General features: G+C 32.6%; 1 protein-coding gene across 1 annotated transcript in view; it reads left to right on the forward strand.

Annotated features, from left to right (window-relative positions):
• The first annotated feature begins 347 nt into the window (after window positions 1-347).
• Window positions 348-22,342, forward strand: part of PKN3 (protein kinase N3) — a 208,445-nt gene continuing 186,450 nt past the window's right edge. Inside the window, exons 1-3 of the mRNA XM_053696004.1 lie at window positions 348-433; window positions 632-914; window positions 997-1,151. Of these exons, the coding sequence (XP_053551979.1) occupies window positions 425-433; window positions 632-914; window positions 997-1,151 (447 nt within the window). The 5' untranslated portion in view covers window positions 348-424. The remainder of the gene's footprint in view (window positions 434-631; window positions 915-996; window positions 1,152-22,342) is intronic.

Genomic DNA, 22,342 nt, shown 5'->3' on the forward strand with positions numbered 1-22,342 from the left:
GCTGGCTCCTCTGTATTCTGGGCGGCTCATTGGCTTTTAAATAAATTTGTCACAGACACCCCCATACAGATTCAGCAAAAAGGTTCCACTGGTAAATTTTACATCACCTTAAAACACAGAGGTTTTGTATAAAATATTTCTGGATTGCATCCCAGACAGCTGGTACAGGAAACGTTTTCAGGAAATGACCGTCTGTCTACTCACAGTTTCTTAAAGGTTTATTTTGAACGATCTGCAACCAACAGCATAGAGTTTATTCTGTGTTTCCAACCCATAGCAATAGGAGGTCCCCAGGGTAATGACATTTTGGTCTGATTGGGAATATTTGACTGTTGCTGAACTGTTTAAGAGCAGATAAAAGTGTAAAGAAGGTCTGCAGGATTTTCTGAGACTATTATGGGTAAATGAGCAATTGCGTATCAATATGAAACATGTAAGTGCACTCCTAAAATGTTTGTTTTGTAAACAGCTCTTTTTAAAAAAAACACATCTAATATTAAAATTATGGTTAACCGTAGAATGTACATTATTTTAATGTGAGTTTTTGTCCCAATGTGACGTATATTTCACTTGGTAAGTGTTCAGTTGCTTCAGCTAGCCAGCCAATAATGTCAAATCATTCTTCTCTAAGGGCTCCCACCGAATGGAATTCAGGAATGGTGGGCTGCAGCTTTTGGACCCTGGATTCCAGCAACAGCTTGAAGATTCACGGGAACATCTCAAACGGGAGATCCAAAGAGAACTGAAGATCAAGGAAGGGGCGGAAAACTTACGTAAGGTGTCCACAGATAAGAAGCACCAGAGCCATGTGGAAAGCCAGCTAAGGACGTCTAATCGCCGGCTCCAGGAGTTGCACTTGCAGTTGCAGGAACTCAATGGGAGGATTGTTAAGCTTGAGAAGGACAATGAAAAAGGTAAGAGAAAAACTGGTTAGGAAGTGAGATCTACAGTTCTGGTTGGTTCTGCAAGAACTTATCTCAAGAGCTTGTTTTGTAGATAGCACTATTTCTCCCGACCCCTGCATGTGGGATCAAAGCTTGGACCCTCGGAAACGGAGAGTGGAGGCCCTCAGAAAGCAGTTGCACATTGAGGGCAAGGTCAAGCAAGGGGCAGAAAACATCATTCAGATGTTTTCCAATGGTACATACAAGGTAAGGAGACCACACTGTCGTTCTTATGGCTTCTCATGGTGCTTCTGCAGGAGCGCAGCTTAATGTGACTTATTGCAGGTTACAATAATCAGCGACATCACATTACATGTGTTAAAAACAGCACCGTACGTAAAATAGAATTAGAAAAAGTTTGAACTATATTGTGCCTTTAAAGGGACAGTAAATAATTTGATACTTGTAACGGTACCAACCGGATACCAAGGGTTAACACCAGGGAACAATGTCCTGCATAGGGAATCAGCAATTCACAACCCAGCCAGTTTTCAGGTTTTAAACAGAATGAATGGGGGGAACACGCCCTTTTTCATGATACAATAGAATATTTTGCTCAAGCTGATAACAATTTAAACACAGACACACACTTGTCTTTCCTTATCATCTAGGGTCTGCTCTCTGAGGTTGATTAAACAATGGACTGTGTATCAATAACATTAATGACAGTGCACAATAGCTGAACACAGTTAACTCTTTCAGTGCTGACAGAAGGGTCTGTCACATCTACATAGCACAATATACAGCCTATAGACAACCTTTCTTATGTTATAGTCCAGAAGTGGCTAGGTTTGCCACAATACTGTAATATAAAATACTTAATTTTACACAGTAAAACAACTTTGCAATATACTTTCATTATTTACTTTACCCTTTTCTGTTGTTTAAATTGTGGATTTTCCGTCTGTGGAAGCAGAAAGAGAGCACCGCAGCATCACAAGCCTGACCCTGCAACATATTTGTATATAATTTTCTGTCTGTTATCATTTCTGCTGAAGCCAAACACTAGAGATTCAGTGGCAAATGACAAACCGTTGCAGCACGTGGGGTGATAATCTCTGTCTAATAATGTTCAGATGCTGCTGGTTTGTGACTGCAGGCAGATATTGTAATTACAAGGGGGTTACGGTCCCTTTATTGTCACCTCTACCATAGGTACTGTATTGTTATTTACATTCGGTGTGTGTAACCAATATACAGGTACTGTATTGTTATTTACATTCTGTGTGTGTAACTAATATACCGGTACTGTATTGTTATTTACATTCTGTGTGTGTGTGACTAATATACCGGTACTGTATTGTTATTTACATTCTGTGTGTGTAACTAATATACCGGTACTGTATTGTTATTTACATTCTGTGTGTGTGTAACTAATATACTGGTACTGTATTGTTATTTATATTCTGTGTGTGTGACTAATATACCGGTACTGTATTGTTATTTATATTCTGTGTGTGTAACTAATATACCGGTACTGTATTGTTATTTACATTCTGTGTGTGTAACTAATATACCGGTACTGTATTGTTATTTACATTCTGTGTGTGTGTGACTAATATACCGGTACTGTATTGTTATTTACATTCTGTGTGTGTAACTAATATACCGGTACTGTATTGTTATTTACATTCTGTGTGTGTGTAACTAATATACTGGTACTGTATTGTTATTTATATTCTGTGTGTGTGACTAATATACCGGTACTGTATTGTTATTTATATTCTGTGTGTGTGACTAATATACCGGTACTGTATTGTTATTTACATTCTGTGTGTGTGTAACTAATATACCGGTACTGTATTGTTATTTATATTCTGTGTGTGTAACTAATATACCGGTACTGTGTTGTTAGTTACATTCTGTGTGTGTGTAACTAATATACCGGTACTGTATTGTTATTTACATTCTGTGTGTATGTGACTAATATACCGGTACTGTATTGTTATTTACATTCTGTGTGTGTGTGACTAATATACCGGTACTGTATTGTTATTTACATTCTGTGTGTGTAAATAGTATACCGGTACTGTATTGTTATTTACATTCTGTGTGTGTAACTAATATACCGGTACTGTATTGTTATTTACATTCTGTGTGTGTAACTAATATACCGGTACTGTATTGTTATTTACATTCTGTGTGTGTAACTAATATACCGGTACTGTATTGTTATTTACGTTCTGTGTGTGTAACTAATATACCGGTACTGTATTGTTATTTACATTCTGTGTGTGTAACTAATATACCGGTACTGTATTGTTATTTACATTCTGTGTGTGTGACTAATATACCGGTACTGTATTGTTATTTACATTCTGTGTGTATGTGACTAATATACCGGTACTGTATTGTTATTTACATTCTGTGTGTGTGTGACTAATATACTGGTACTGTATTGTTATTTACATTCTGTGTGTATGTGACTAATATACCGGTACTGTATTGTTATTTACATTCTGTGTGTGTGTGACTAATATACCGGTACTGTATTGTTATTTACATTCTGTGTGTGTGTGACTAATATACCGGTACTGTATTGTTATTTACATTCTGTGTGTGTGTGACTAATATACCGGTACTGTATTGTTATTTACATTCTGTGTGTGTGTAACTAATATACCGGTACTGTATTGTTATTTACATTCTGTGTATGTGACTAATATACTGGTACTGTATTGTTATTTACATTCTGTGTGTATGTGACTAATATACCGGTACTGTATTGTTATTTACATTCTGTGTGTATGTGACTAATATACCGGTACTGTATTGTTATTTACATTCTGTGTGTGTGACTAATATACTGGTACTGTGTTGTTATTTACATTCTGTGTGTGTAACTAATATACCGGTACTGTATTGTTATTTACATTCTGTGTGTGTGTAACTAATATACCGGTACTGTATTGTTATATACATTCTGTGTGTGTGTAACTAATATACCGGTACTGTATTGTTATTTACATTCTGTGTGTATGTGACTAATATACCGGTACTGTATTGTTATTTACATTCTGTGTGTGTGACTAATATACTGGTACTGTGTTGTTATTTACATTCTGTGTGTGTGTGACTAATATACCGGTACTGTATTGTTATTTACATTCTGTGTGTATGTGACTAATATACCGGTACTGCATTGTTATTTACATTCTGTGTGTGTAACTAATATACCGGTACAGTATTGTTATTTACATTCTGTGTGTGTGTAACTAATATACCGGTACTGTATTGTTATTTACATTCTGTGTGTGTGTAACTAATATACCGGTACTGTATTGTTATTTACATTCTGTGTGTGTAATTAATATACAGGTACTGTATTGTTAGTTACATTCTGTGTGTGTGTAACTAATATACCGGTACTGTATTGTTAGTTACATTCTGTGTGTGTGTAACTAATATACTGGTACTGTATTGTTATTTACATTGTGTGTGTGTAACCAATATACAGGTACTGTATTGTTATTTACATTCTGTGTGTGTAAGTAATATACCGGTACTGTATTGTTAGTTACATTCTGTGTGTGTGTGACTAATATACCGGTACTGTATTGTTATTTACATTCTATGTGTGTGTAACTAATATACCGGTACTGTATTGTTAGTTACATTCTGTGTGTGTGTGACTAATATACCGGTACTGTATTGTTATTTACATTCTGTGTGTGTGACTAATATACCGGTACTGTATTGTTATTTACATTCTGTGTGTATGTGACTAATATACCGGTACTGTATTGTTATTTGCATTCTGTGTGTGTAACTAATATACCGGTACTATATTGTTATTTACATTCTGTGTGTGTGACTAATATACTGGTACTGTGTTGTTATTTACATTCTGTGTGTGTAACTAATATACTGGTAATGTATTGTTATTTGCATTCTGTGTGTGTAACTAATATACCGGTACTATATTGTTATTTACATTCTGTGTGTGTGTAACTAATATACCGGTACTATATTGTTATTTACATTCTGTGTGTGTGTAACTAATATACCGGTACTATATTGTTATTTACATTCTGTGTGTGTGACTAATATACCGGTACTGTATTGTTAGTTACATTCTGTGTGTGTGTGACTAATATACCGGTACTGTATTGTTAGTTACATTCTGTGTGTGTGTGACTAATATACCGGTACTGTATTGTTAGTTACATTCTGTGTGTGTGTAACTAATATACCGGTACTGTATTGTTATTTACATTCTGTGTGTGTGTGACTAATATACCGGTACTGTATTGTTAGTTACATTCTGTGTGTGTGTGACTAATATACCGGTACTGTATTGTTAGTTACATTCTGTGTGTGTAACTAATATACCGGTGCTGTATTGTTATTTATATTCTGTGTGTGTGACTAATATAGCGATACTGTATTGTTATTTACATTCTGTGTGTGTAAATAATATACTGGTGCTGTATTGTTGTTTACATTCTGTGTGTGTGACTAATACTGTACTGTATACCGGTACTGTATTGTTATTTATATTCTGTGTGTGTGACTAATATACCGGTACTGTATTGTTATTTACATTCGGTGTGTGTGACTAATATACCTATACTGTATTGTTATTTACATTCTGTGTGTGTGTAACTAATATACCCGTACTGTATTGTTATTTACATTCTGTGTGTGTGTAACTAATATACCGGTACTGTATTGTTATTTACATTCTGTGTGTGTAACTAATATACCGGTACTGTATTGTTATTTACATTCTGTGTGTATGTGACTAATATACCGGTACTGTATTGTTATTTACATTCTGTGTGTGTAACTAATATACCGGTACTGTATTGTTATTTACATTCTGTGTGTATGTGACTAATATACCGGTACTGTATTGTTTTTTACATTCTGTGTGTGTAACTATTATACTGGTAATGTATTGTTATTTGCATTCTGTGTGTGTAACTAATATACCGGTACTATATTGTTATTTACATTCTGTGTGTGTGTAACTAATATACTGGTACTGTATTGTCATTTACATTCTGTGTGTGTGTGTATGACTAATATACCGGTACTGTATTGTTATTTACATTCTGTGTGTGTGTGTGACTAATATACCGGTACTGTATTGTTATTTACATTCTGTGTGTGTGTGACTAATATGCCGGTACTGTATTGTTATTTACATTCTGTGTGTGTGTGTGACTAATATACCGGTACTGTATTGTTATTTACATTCTGTGTGTGTAACTAATATACCGGTACTGTATTGTTATTTACATTCTGTGTGTGTGTAACTAATATACTGGTACTGTATTGTTATTTACATTCTGTGTGTGTGTAACTAATATACTGGTACTGTATTGTTATTTACATTCTGTGTGTGTGTAACTAATATACTGGTACTGTATTGTTATTTACATTCTGTGTGTGTGTGACTAATATACCGGTACTGTATTGTTATTTACATTCTGTGTGTGTGTAACTAATATACCGGTACTGTATTGTTATTTACATTCTGTGTGTGTGACTAATATACTGGTACTGTATTGTTATTTACATTCTGTGTGTGTGTGACTAATATACCGGTACTGTATTGTTATTTACATTCTGTGTGTGTGTGACTAATATACCGGTACTGTATTGTTATTTACATTCTGTGTGTGTGTAACTAATATACAGGTACTGTATTGTTATTTACATTCTGTGTGTGTAACCAATATACCGGTACTTTATTGTTATTTTCATTCTGTGTGTGTAACTATAATATACAGGTACTGTATTGTTATTTACATTCTGTGTGTAACTAATATACCGGTACTGTATTGTTATTTACATTCTGTGTGTGTAACTAATATACCGGTACTGTATTATTTACATTCTGTGTGTGTAACCAATATACCGGTACTGTACTGTTATTTACATTCTGTGTGTGTGTGACTAATATACCGGTACTGTATTGTTATTTACATTCTGTGTGTGTGACTAATATACCGGTACTGTGTTGTTATTTACATTCTGTGTGTGTAACTAATATACCGGTACTGTATTGTTATTTACATTCTGTGTGTGTGACTAATATACCGGTACTGTATTGTTATTTACATTCTGTGTGTGTAACTAATATACCGGTACTGTATTATTTACATTCAGTGTGTGTAACTAATATACCGGTACTGTGTTGTTATTTACATTCTGTGTGTGTGTGTGTAACTAATATACAGGTACTGTATTGTTATTTACATTCTGTGTGTGTGTGTGTGTAACTAATATACAGGTACTGTATTGTTATTTACATTCTGTGTGTGTAACCAATATACAGGTACTGTATTGTTATTTACATTCTGTGTGTGTAACTAATATACCCGTACTGTATTGATATTTAAATTCTGTGTGTGTAACCAATATGCCGGTACTGTATTGTTATTTACATTCTGTGTGTGTAACTAATATACCGGTACTGTATTGTTATTTTCATTCTGTGTGAGTGTAACTAATATACCAGTACTGTATTGTTATTTACATTCTTTGTGTGACTGTGTAACTAATATACCGGTACTGTATTGTTATTTACATTCTGTGTGTGTGTAACTAATATACCGGTACTGTATTGTTATTTACATTCTGTGTGTGTGTAACTAATATACCGGTACTATATTGTTATTTACATTCTGTGTGTGTAACTAATATACCGGTACTGTATTGTTATTTACATTCTGTGTGTATGTGACTAATATACCGGTACTGTATTGTTATTTATATTCTGTGTGTATGTGACTAATATACCGGTACTGTATTGTTATTTACATTCTGTGTGTGTGTGACTAATATACCAGTATTGTATTGTTATTTACATTCTGTGTGTGTGTGACTAATATACCGGTACTGTATTGTTATTTACATACTGTGTGTGTGTAACTAATATACCGGTACTGTATTGTTATTTACATTCTGTGTGTGTGTAACTAATATACCGGTACTGTATTGTTATTTACATTCTGTGTGTGTAACTAATATACCGGTACTGTATTGTTATTTACATTCTGTGTGTGTGTAACTAATATACCGGTACTGTATTGTTATTTATATTCTGTGTGTGTGACTAATATAGCGATACTGTATTGTTATTTATATTCTGTGTGTGTAAGTAATATACCGGTACTGTATTGTTATTTACATTCTATGTGTGTGTAACTAATATACCGGTACTGTATTGTTAGTTACATTCTGTGTGTGTGTGACTAATATACCGGTACTGTATTGTTATTTACATTCTGTGTGTGTGACTAATATACCGGTACTGTATTGTTATTTACATTCTGTGTGTATGTGACTAATATACCGGTACTGTATTGTTATTTGCATTCTGTGTGTGTAACTAATATACCGGTACTATATTGTTATTTACATTCTGTGTGTGTGACTAATATACTGGTACTGTGTTGTTATTTACATTCTGTGTGTGTAACTAATATACTGGTAATGTATTGTTATTTGCATTCTGTGTGTGTAACTAATATACCGGTACTATATTGTTATTTACATTCTGTGTGTGTGTAACTAATATACCGGTACTATATTGTTATTTACATTCTGTGTGTGTGTAACTAATATACCGGTACTATATTGTTATTTACATTCTGTGTGTGTGACTAATATACCGGTACTGTATTGTTAGTTACATTCTGTGTGTGTGTGACTAATATACCGGTACTGTATTGTTAGTTACATTCTGTGTGTGTGTGACTAATATACCGGTACTGTATTGTTAGTTACATTCTGTGTGTGTGTAACTAATATACCGGTACTGTATTGTTATTTACATTCTGTGTGTGTGTGACTAATATACCGGTACTGTATTGTTAGTTACATTCTGTGTGTGTGTGACTAATATACCGGTACTGTATTGTTAGTTACATTCTGTGTGTGTGACTAATATAGCGATACTGTATTGTTATTTACATTCTGTGTGTGTAAATAATATACTGGTGCTGTATTGTTGTTTACATTCTGTGTGTGTGACTAATACTGTACTGTATACCGGTACTGTATTGTTATTTATATTCTGTGTGTGTGACTAATATACCGGTACTGTATTGTTATTTACATTCGGTGTGTGTGACTAATATACCTATACTGTATTGTTATTTACATTCTGTGTGTGTGTAACTAATATACCCGTACTGTATTGTTATTTACATTCTGTGTGTGTGTAACTAATATACCGGTACTGTATTGTTATTTACATTCTGTGTGTGTAACTAATATACCGGTACTGTATTGTTATTTACATTCTGTGTGTATGTGACTAATATACCGGTACTGTATTGTTATTTACATTCTGTGTGTGTAACTAATATACCGGTACTGTATTGTTATTTACATTCTGTGTGTATGTGACTAATATACCGGTACTGTATTGTTTTTTACATTCTGTGTGTGTAACTATTATACTGGTAATGTATTGTTATTTGCATTCTGTGTGTGTAACTAATATACCGGTACTATATTGTTATTTACATTCTGTGTGTGTGTAACTAATATACTGGTACTGTATTGTGATTTACATTCTGTGTGTGTGTGTATGACTAATATACCGGTACTGTATTGTTATTTACATTCTGTGTGTGTGTGTGACTAATATACCGGTACTGTATTGTTATTTACATTCTGTGTGTGTGTGACTAATATGCCGGTACTGTATTGTTATTTACATTCTGTGTGTGTGTGTGACTAATATACCGGTACTGTATTGTTATTTACATTCTGTGTGTGTAACTAATATACCGGTACTGTATTGTTATTTACATTCTGTGTGTGTGTAACTAATATACTGGTACTGTATTGTTATTTACATTCTGTGTGTGTGTAACTAATATACTGGTACTGTATTGTTATTTACATTCTGTGTGTGTGTAACTAATATACTGGTACTGTATTGTTATTTACATTCTGTGTGTGTGTGACTAATATACCGGTACTGTATTGTTATTTACATTCTGTGTGTGTGTAACTAATATACCGGTACTGTATTGTTATTTACATTCTGTGTGTGTGACTAATATACTGGTACTGTATTGTTATTTACATTCTGTGTGTGTGTGACTAATATACCGGTACTGTATTGTTATTTACATTCTGTGTGTGTGTGACTAATATACCGGTACTGTATTGTTATTTACATTCTGTGTGTGTGTAACTAATATACAGGTACTGTATTGTTATTTACATTCTGTGTGTGTAACCAATATACCGGTACTTTATTGTTATTTTCATTCTGTGTGTGTAACTATAATATACAGGTACTGTATTGTTATTTACATTCTGTGTGTAACTAATATACCGGTACTGTATTGTTATTTACATTCTGTGTGTGTAACTAATATACCGGTACTGTATTATTTACATTCTGTGTGTGTAACCAATATACCGGTACTGTACTGTTATTTACATTCTGTGTGTGTGTGACTAATATACCGGTACTGTATTGTTATTTACATTCTGTGTGTGTGACTAATATACCGGTACTGTGTTGTTATTTACATTCTGTGTGTGTAACTAATATACCGGTACTGTATTGTTATTTACATTCTGTGTGTGTGACTAATATACCGGTACTGTATTGTTATTTACATTCTGTGTGTGTAACTAATATACCGGTACTGTATTATTTACATTCAGTGTGTGTAACTAATATACCGGTACTGTGTTGTTATTTACATTCTGTGTGTGTGTGTGTAACTAATATACAGGTACTGTATTGTTATTTACATTCTGTGTGTGTGTGTGTGTAACTAATATACAGGTACTGTATTGTTATTTACATTCTGTGTGTGTAACCAATATACAGGTACTGTATTGTTATTTACATTCTGTGTGTGTAACTAATATACCCGTACTGTATTGATATTTAAATTCTGTGTGTGTAACCAATATGCCGGTACTGTATTGTTATTTACATTCTGTGTGTGTAACTAATATACCGGTACTGTATTGTTATTTTCATTCTGTGTGAGTGTAACTAATATACCAGTACTGTATTGTTATTTACATTCTTTGTGTGACTGTGTAACTAATATACCGGTACTGTATTGTTATTTACATTCTGTGTGTGTGTAACTAATATACCGGTACTGTATTGTTATTTACATTCTGTGTGTGTGTAACTAATATACCGGTACTATATTGTTATTTACATTCTGTGTGTGTAACTAATATACCGGTACTGTATTGTTATTTACATTCTGTGTGTATGTGACTAATATACCGGTACTGTATTGTTATTTATATTCTGTGTGTATGTGACTAATATACCGGTACTGTATTGTTATTTACATTCTGTGTGTGTGTGACTAATATACCAGTATTGTATTGTTATTTACATTCTGTGTGTGTGTGACTAATATACCGGTACTGTATTGTTATTTACATACTGTGTGTGTGTAACTAATATACCGGTACTGTATTGTTATTTACATTCTGTGTGTATGTGACTAATATACCGGTACTGTATTGTTATTTACATTCTGTGTGTGTGTGACTAATATACCAGTATTGTATTGTTATTTACATTCTGTGTGTGTGTGACTAATATACCGGTACTGTATTGTTATTTACATTCTGTGTGTGTGTGACTAATATACCGGTACTGTATTGTTATTTACATTCTGTGTGTATGTGACTAATATACCGGTACTGTATTGTTATTTACATTCTGTGTGTATGTGACTAATATACCGGTACTGTATTGTTTTTTACATTCTGTGTGTGTAACTAATATACTGGTAATGTATTGTTATTTGCATTCTGTGTGTGTAACTAATATACCGGTACTGTATTGTTATTTACATTCTGTGTGTGTGACTAATATACCGGTACTGTATTGTTATTTACATTCTGTGTGTGTGACTAATATACCGGTACTGTATTGTTATTTACATTCTGTGTGTATGTGACTAATATACCGGTACTGTATTGTTATTTACATTCTGTGTGTGTGTGACTAATATACCGGTACTGTATTGTTATTTACATTCTGTGTGTATGTGACTAATATACCGGTACTGTATTGTTATTTGCATTCTGTGTGTGTAACTAATATACCAGTATTGTATTGTTATTTACATTCTGTGTGTGTGTGTGACTAATATACCGGTACTGTGTTGTTATTTACATTCTGTGTGTGTGTAACTAATATACTGGTACTGTATTGTTATTTACATTCTGTGTGTGTGTAACTAATATACAGGTACTGTATTGTTATTTATATTCTGTGTGTGTAACTAATATACAGGTACTGTATTGTTATTTACATTCTGTGTGTGTAACCAATATACAGGTACTGTATTGTTATTTACATTCTGTGTGTGTAACTAATATACCGGTACTGTATTGTTATTTACATTCTTTGTGTGACTGTAACTAATATACCAGTACTATATTGTTATTTACATTCTTTGTGTGACTGTGTAACTAATATACCGGTACTGTATTGTTATTTACATTCTGTGTGTGTGTAACTAATATACCGGTACTGTATTGTTATTTACATTCTGTGTGTGTGTAACTAATATACCGGTACTGTATTTTTATTTACATTCTGTGTGTGTGACTAATATACTGGTACTGTGTTGTTATTTACATTCTGTGTGTGTAACTAATATACCGGTACTGTATTGTTAGTTACATTCTGTGTGTGTATGTGACTAATATACCGGTACTGTATTGTTAGTTACATTCTGTGTGTATGTGACTAATATACCGGTACTGTATTGTTATTTACATTCTGTGTGTATGTGACTAATATACCGGTACTGTATTGTTATTTACATTCTATGTGTGTGTAACTAATATACCGGTACTGTATTGTTATTTACATTCTGTGTGTGTGTGACTAATATACCGGTACTGTATTGTTATTTACATTCTGTGTGTGTGTGACTAATATACCGGTACTGTATTGTTATTTACATTCTATGTGTGTGTAACTAATATACCGGTACTGTATTGTTATTTACATTCTGTGTGTGTGACTAATATACTGGTACTGTGTTGTTATTTACATTCTGTGTGTGTAACTAATATACCGGTACTGTATTGTTATTTACATTCTCTGTGTATGTGACTAATATACCGGTACTGTATTGTTATTTACATTCTGTGTGTATGTGACTAATATACCGGTACTGTATTGTTATTTACATTCTGTGTGTATGTGACTAATATACCGGTACTGTATTGTTATTTACATTCTGTGTGTATGTGACTAATATACCGGTACTGTTTTGTTTTTTACATTCTGTGTGTGTGTAACTAATATACTGGTAATGTATTGTTATTTGCATTCTGTGTGTGTAACTAATATACCGGTACTGTATTGTTAGTTACATTCTGTGTGTGTAACTAATATACCGGTACTGTATTGTTAGTTACATTCTGTGTGTGTGTGACTAATATACCGGTACTGTATTGTTAGTTACATTCTGTGTGTGTGTAACTAATATACCGGTACTGTATTGTTAGTTACATTCTGTGTGTGTGTGACTAATATACCGGTACTGTATTGTTATTTACATTCTGTGTGTGTAACTAATATACCGGTACTGTATTGTTATTTATATTCTGTGTGTGTGACTAATATAGCGATACTGTATTGTTATTTACATTCTGTGTGTGTAAGTAATATACTGGTGCTGTATTGTTGTTTACATTCTGTGTGTGTGACTAATACTGTACTGTATACCGGTACTGTATTGTTATTTATATTCTGTGTGTGTGACTAATATACCGGTACTGTATTGTTATTTACATTCTGTGTGTGTAAGTAATATACCGGTACTGTATTGTTATTTACGTTCTGTGTGTGTGACTAATACTGTATACCGGTACTGTATTGTTATTTACATTCGGTGTGTGTGATTAATATACCGGTACTGTATTGTTATTTACATTCGGTGTTTGTGACTAATATACCTATACTGTATTGTTATTTACATTCTGTGTGTGTCTAACTAATATACCGGTACTGTATTGTTATTTACATTCTGTGTGTGTGTGACTAATATACAGGTACTTTATTGTTATTTACATTCTGTGTGTGTAAGTAATATACCCGTACTGTATTGTTATTTACATTCTGTGTGTGTAAGTAATATACCGGTACTGTATTGTTATTTACATTCTGTGTGTGTGACTAATATACCGGTAATGTATTCTTATTTGCATTCTGTGTGTGTAACTAATATACCGGTACTGTATTGTTATTTACATTCTGTGTGTGTAAGTAATATACCGGTACTGTATTGTTATTTACATTCTGTGTGTGTGACTAATATACCGGTAATGTATTCTTATTTGCATTCTGTGTGTGTAACTAATATACCGGTACTATATTGTTATTTACATTCGGTGTGTATGTAATTAATATACTGGTACTGTATTGTTATTTACATTCTGTGTGTGTGACTAATATACCGGTACTGTATTGTTATTTACATTCTGTGTGTGTGTGACTAATATACAGGTACTGTATTGTTATTTACGTTCTGTGTGTGTGTAACTAATATACAGGTACTGTATTGTTATTTACATTCTGTGTGTGTAACCAATATACAGGTACTGTATTGTTATTTACATTCTGTGTGTGTGTGACTAATATACAGGTACTGTATTGTTATTTACATTCTGTGTGTGTAACTAATATACCGGTACTGTATTGTTATTTACATTCTGTGTGTGTGTGACTAATATACCGGTACTGTATTGTTATTTACATTCTGTGTGTGTAAGTAATATACCTGTACTGTATTGTTATTTACATTCTGTGTGTGTGTAACTAATATACTGGTACTGTATTGTTATTTACATTCTGTGTGTGTGTAACTAATATACTGGTACTGTATTGTTATTTACATTCTGTGTGTGTAACTAATATACCGGTACTGTATTGTTATTTACATTCTGTGTGTGTGTATGACTAATATACTGGTACTGTATTGTGATTTACATTCTGTGTGTGTGTGTGACTAATATACCGGTACTGTATTGTTATTTACATTCTGTGTGTGTGTGTGACTAATATACCGGTACTGTATTGTTATTTACATTCTGTGTGTGTGTAACTAATATACAGGTACTGTATTGTTATTTACATTCTGTGTATGTGACTAATATACCGGTACTGTATTGTTATTTACATTCTGTGTGTGTGTAATTAATATACAGGTACTGTATTGTTATTTATATTCTGTGTGTGTAACTAATATACTGGTACTGTATTGTTATTTACATTCTGTGTGTGTGTAACTAATATACTGGTACTGTATTGTTATTTACATTGTGTGTGTGTAACTAATATACCGGTACTATATTGTTATTTATATTCTGTGTGTGTGTGTAATTAATATACAGGTACTGTATTGTTATTTATATTCTGTGTGTGTAACTAATATACTGGTACTGTATTGTTATTTACATTCTGTGTGTGTGTAACTAATATACTGGTACTGTATTCTTATTTGCATTCTGTGTGTGTAACTAATATACCGGTACTATATTGTTATTTACATTCTGTGTGTATGTAATTAATATACTGGTACTGTATTGTTATTTACATTCTGTGTGTGTGACTAATATACCGGTACTGTATTGTTATTTACATTCTGTGTGTGTGTAACTAATATACTGGTACTGTATTGTTCTTTACATTCTGTGTGTGTGTAACTAATATACTGGTACTGTATTGTGATTTACATTCTGTGTGTGTGTGTATGACTAATATACCGGTACTGTATTGTTATTTACATTCTGTGTGTGTGTGTGACTAATATACCGGTACTGTATTGTTATTTACATTCTGTGTGTGTGTGTGACTAATATACCGGTACTGTATTGTTATTTACATTCTGTGTGTGTGACTAATATACCGGTACTGTATTGTTATTTACATTCTGTGTGTGTGTGACTAATATACCAGTATTGTATTGTTATTTACATTCTGTGTGTGTGTAACTAATATACTGGTACTGTATTGTTATTTACATTCTGTGTGTGTGTAACTAATATACTGGTACTGTATTGTTATTTACATTCTGTGTGTGTGTAACTAATATACTGGTACTGTATTGTTATTTACATTCTGTGTGTGTGTAACTAATATACTGGTACTGTATTGTTATTTACATTCTGTGTGTGTGTAACTAATATACTGGTACTGTATTGTTATTTACATTCTGTGTGTGTGTAACTAATATACTGGTACTGTATTGTTATTTACATTCTGTGTGTATGTGACTAATATACCGGTACTGTATTGTTATTTACATTCTGTGTGTGTGTAACTAATATACTGGTACTGTATTGTGATTTACATTCTGTGTGTGTGTGTATGACTAATATACCGGTACTGTATTGTTATTTACATTCTGTGTGTATGTGACTAATATACCGGTACTGTATTGTTATTTACATTCTGTGTGTATGTGACTAATATACCGGTACTGTATTGTTATTTACATTCTGTGTGTGTGTGACTAATATAGCGATACTGTATTGTTATTTACATTCTGTGTGTGTAAGTAATATACCGGTACTGTATTGTTATTTACATTCTGTGTGTGTGTAACTAATATACTGGTACTGTATTGTTATTTACATTCTGTGTGTGTGACTAATATAGCGATACTGTATTGTTATTTACATTCTGTGTGTGTGTAACTAATATACTGGTACTGTATTGTTATTTACATTCTGTGTGTGTGTAACTAATATACCGGTACTGTATTGTTATTTACATTCTGTGTGTGTGTAACTAATATACCGGTACTGTATTGTTATTTACATTCTGTGTGTGTGACTAATATAGCGATACTGTATTGTTATTTACATTCTGTGTGTGTGTAACTAATATACTGGTACTGTATTGTTATTTACATTCTGTGTGTGTGTGACTAATATACTGGTACTGTATTGTTATTTACATTCTGTGTGTGTAACCAATATACCGGTACTGTATTGTTATTTACATTCTGTGTGTGTGTAACTAATATAAAGGTACTGTATTGTTATTTACATTCTGTGTGTGTGTGACTAATATACCAGTTTTGTATTGTTATTTACATTCTGTGTATGTGACTAATATACCGGTACTGTATTGTTATTTAAATTCTGTGTGTGTGACTAATATACAGGTACTGTATTGTTATTTACATTCTGTGTGTGTGTGACTAATATACCGGTACTGTATTGTTATTTACATTCTGTGTGTGTGTAACTAATATACCGGTACTGTATTGTTATTTACATTCTGTGTGTGTGTAACTAATATACCGGTACTGTATTGTTATTTACATTCTGTGTGTGTGTAACTAATATACCGGTACTGTATTGTTATTTACATTCTGTGTGTGTGTAACTAATATACCGGTACTGTATTGTTATTTACATTCTGTGTGTGTGTAACTAATATACCGGTACTGTATTGTTATTTATATTCTGTGTGTGTGACTAATATAGCGATACTGTATTGTTATTTACATTCTGTGTGTGTAAGTAATATACCGGTACTGTATTGTTATTTACATTCTGTGTGTGTGTAACTAATATACTGGTACTGTATTGTTATTTACATTCTGTGTGTGTGTGACTAATATACCGGTACTGTATTGTTATTTACATTCTGTGTGTGTGACTAATATAGCTGTACTGTATTGTTATTTACATTCTGTGTGTGTGTGACTAATATACAGATACTGTATTGTTATTTACATTCTGTGTGTGTGACTAATATACAGGTACTTTATTGTTATTTACATTCTGTGTGTGTGTGACTAATATAGCTGTACTGTATTGTTATTTACATTCTGTGTGTGTGTAACTAATATACCGGTACTGTATTGTTATTTACATTCTGTGTGTGTGTGTGTAACTAATATACCGGTACTGTATTGTTATTTACATTCTGTGTGTGTGTGACTAATATAGCTGTACTGTATTGTTATTTACATTCTGTGTGTGTGTGACTAATATACAGGTACTGTATTGTTATTTACATTCTGTGTGTGTGTGACTAATATACCGGTACTGTATTGTTATTTACATTCTGTGTGTGTGTGTGACTAATATAGCTGTACTGTATTGTTATTTACATTCTGTGTGTGTGTGACTAATATACAGATACTGTATTGTTATTTACATTCTGTGTGTGTGACTAATATACAGGTACTTTATTGTTATTTACATTCTGTGTGTGTGTGACTAATATAGCTGTACTGTATTGTTATTTACATTCTGTGTGTGTGTAACTAATATACCGGTACTGTATTGTTATTTACATTCTGTGTGTGTGTGTAACTAATATACCGGTACTGTATTGTTATTTACATTCTGTGTGTGTGTGACTAATATAGCTGTACTGTATTGTTATTTACATTCTGTGTGTGTGTGACTAATATACAGGTACTGTATTGTTATTTACATTCTGTGTGTGTGTGACTAATATACCGGTACTGTATTGTTATTTACATTCTGTGTGTGTGTGTGACTAATATACCGGTACTGTATTGTTATTTACATTCTGTGTGTGTGTGACTAATATACAGGTACTGTATTGTTATTTACATTCTGTGTGTGTGTGACTAATATACCGGTACTGTATTGTTATTTACATTCTGTGTGTATGTGACTAATATACCGGTACTGTATTGTTATTTACATTCTGTGTGTGTGTGTGACTAATATACCGGTACTGTATTGTTATTTACATTCTGTGTGTGTGTGACTAATATACAGGTACTGTATTGTTATTTACATTCTGTGTGTGTGTGTGACTAATATAGCTGTACTGTATTGTTATTTACATTCTGTGTGTGTGTGTAACTAATATACCGGTACTGTATTGTTATTTACATTCTGTGTGTGTGTGACTAATATACCGGTACTGTATTGTTATTTACATTCTGTGTGTATGTGACTAATATACCGGTACTGTATTGTTATTTACATTCTGTGTGTATGTGACTAATATACCGGTACTGTATTGTTATTTACATTCTGTGTGTGTGTAACTAATATACCGGTACTGTATTGTTATTTACATTCTGTGTGTGTGTAACTAATATACCGGTACTGTATTGTTATTTACATTCTGTGTGTGTGTGTAACTAATATACCGGTACTGTATTGTTATTTACATTCTGTGTGTGTGTAACTAATATACCGGTACTATATTATTATTTACATTCTGTGTGTGTGTGTGACTAATATACCGGTACTGTGTTGTTATTTACATTCTGTGTGTGTGACTAATATACCGGTACTGTATTGTTATTTACATTCTGTGTGTGTGACTAATATACCGGTACTGTATTGTTATTTACATTCTGTGTGTGTAACCAATATACAGGTACTGTATTGTTATTTACATTCTGTGTGTGTGTGACTAATATACAGGTACTGTATTGTTATTTACATTCTGTGTGTGTGTGACTAATATACCGGTACTGTATTGTTATTTACATTCTGTGTGTGTGTGACTAATATACTGGTACTGTATTGTGATTTACATTCTGTGTGTGTAACCAATATACAGGTACTGTATTGTTATTTACATTCTGTGTGTGTGTGACTAATATACAGGTACTGTATTGTTATTTACGTTCTGTGTGTGTAACCAATATACAGGTACTGTATTGTTATTTACATTCTGTGTGTGTGTAACTAATATACAGGTACTGTATTGTTATTTACATTCTGTGTGTGTGTGACTAATATACCGGTACTATATTGTTATTTACATTCTGTGTGTGTAACTAATATAGCGATACTGTATTGTTATTTATATTCTGTGTGTGTGTGACTAATATAGCGATACTGTATTGTTATTTACATTCTGTGTGTGTGTAACTAATATACCGGTACTGTATTGTTATTTACATTCTGTGTGTGTGACTAATATACCGGTACTGTATTGTTATTTACATTCTGTGTGTGTAACTAATATACTGGTACTGTATTGTTATTTACATTCTGTGTGTGTGTGTAACTAATATACAGGTACTGTATTGTTATTTACATTCTGTGTGTGTGTAACTAATATACCGGTACTGTATTGTTATTTACATTCTGTGTGTGTGTGACTAATATACCGGTACTGTATTGTTATTTATATTCTGTGTGTGTGACTAATATAGCGATACTGTATTGTTATTTACATTCTGTGTGTGTAAGTAATATACCGGTACTGTATTGTTATTTACATTCTGTGTGTGTGTAACTAATATACTGGTACTGTATTGTTATTTACATTCTGTGTGTGTGTAACTAATATACCGGTACTGTATTGTTATTTACATTCTCTGTGTGTGTGTAACTAATATACCGGTACTGTATTGTTATTTACATTCTGTGTGTGTGTGACTAATATACCGGTACTGTATTGTTATTTACATTCTGTGTGTGTGTAACTAATATACCGGTACTGTATTGTTATTTACATTGTGTGTGTGTAACTAATATACCGGTACTGTATTGTTATTTACATTCTGTGTGTATGTGACTAATATACCGGTACTGTATTGTTATTTACATTCTGTGTGTGTGTGACTAATATAGCTGTACTGTATTGTTATTTACATTCTGTGTGTGTAACTAATATACTGGTACTGTATTGTTATTTACATTCTGTGTGTGTGTAACTAATATACAGGTACTGTATTGTTATTTACATTCTGTTTGTGTAACTAATATACCGGTACTATATTGTTATTTACATTCTGTGTGTGTGTGACTAATATACCGGTACTGTATTGTTATTTACATTCTGTGTGTGTGTGACTAATATAGCTGTACTGTATTGTTATTTACATTCTGTGTGTGTGTGACTAATATAGCTGTACTGTATTGTTATTTACATTCTGTGTGTGTGTGACTAATATACCGGTACTGTATTGTTATTTACATTCTGTGTGTGTGTGACTAATATAGCTGTACTGTATTGTTATTTACATTCTGTGTGTGTGTGACTAATATACAGGTACTGTATTGTTATTTACATTCTGTGTGTGTGACTAATATACAGGTACTGTATTGTTATTTACATTCTGTGTGTGTAACTAATATACTGGTACTGTATTGTTATTTACATTCTGTGTGTGTGTGACTAATATACCGGTACTGTATTGTTATTTACATTCTGTGTGTGTGTGACTAATATAGCTGTACTGTATTGTTATTTACATTCTGTGTGTGTGTGACTAATATACAGGTACTGTATTGTTATTTACATTCTGTGTGTGTGACTAATATACAGGTACTTTATTGTTATTTACATTCTGTGTGTGTGTGACTAATATAGCTGTACTGTATTGTTATTTACATTCTGTGTGTGTGTAACTAATATACCGGTACTGTATTGTTATTTACATTCTGTGTGTGTGTGTAACTAATATACCGGTACTGTATTGTTATTTACATTCTGTGTGTGTGTGACTAATATAGCTGTACTGTATTGTTATTTACATTCTGTGTGTGTGTGACTAATATACAGGTACTGTATTGTTATTTACATTCTGTGTGTGCGTGACTAATATACCGGTACTGTATTGTTATTTACATTCTGTGTGTATGTGACTAATATACCGGTACTGTATTGTTATTTACATTCTGTGTGTGTGTGTGACTAATATACCGGTACTGTATTGTTATTTACATTCTGTGTGTGTGTGACTAATATACAGGTACTGTATTGTTATTTACATTCTGTGTGTGTGTGTGACTAATATAGCTGTACTGTATTGTTATTTACATTCTGTGTGTATGTGACTAATATACCGGTACTGTATTGTTATTTACATTCTGTGTGTATGCGACTAATATACCGGTACTGTATTGTTATTTACATTCTGTGTGTATGTGACTAATATACCGGTACTGTATTGTTATTTACATTCTGTGTGTGTGTAACTAATATACCGGTACTGTATTGTTATTTACATTCTGTGTGTGTGTAACTAATATACCGGTACTGTATTGTTATTTACATTCTGTGTGTGTGTGTAACTAATATACCGGTACTGTATTGTTATTTACATTCTGTGTGTGTGTAACTAATATACCGGTACTATATTATTATTTACATTCTGTGTGTGTGTGTGTGACTAATATACCGGTACTGTGTTGTTATTTACATTCTGTGTGTGTGACTAATATACCGGTACTGTATTGTTATTTACATTCTGTGTGTGTAACCAATATACAGGTACTGTATTGTTATTTACATTCTGTGTGTGTGTGACTAATATACAGGTACTGTATTGTTATTTACATTCTGTGTGTGTGTGACTAATATAGCTGTACTGTATTGTTATTTACATTCTGTGTGTGTGACTAATATACAGGTACTGTATTGTTATTTACATTCTGTGTGTGTGTGACTAATA

The sequence above is a fragment of the Bombina bombina genome, chromosome 12 (assembly GCF_027579735.1).
Source record: "Bombina bombina isolate aBomBom1 chromosome 12, aBomBom1.pri, whole genome shotgun sequence".
Taxonomy (NCBI): Eukaryota; Metazoa; Chordata; class Amphibia; order Anura; family Bombinatoridae; genus Bombina; species Bombina bombina.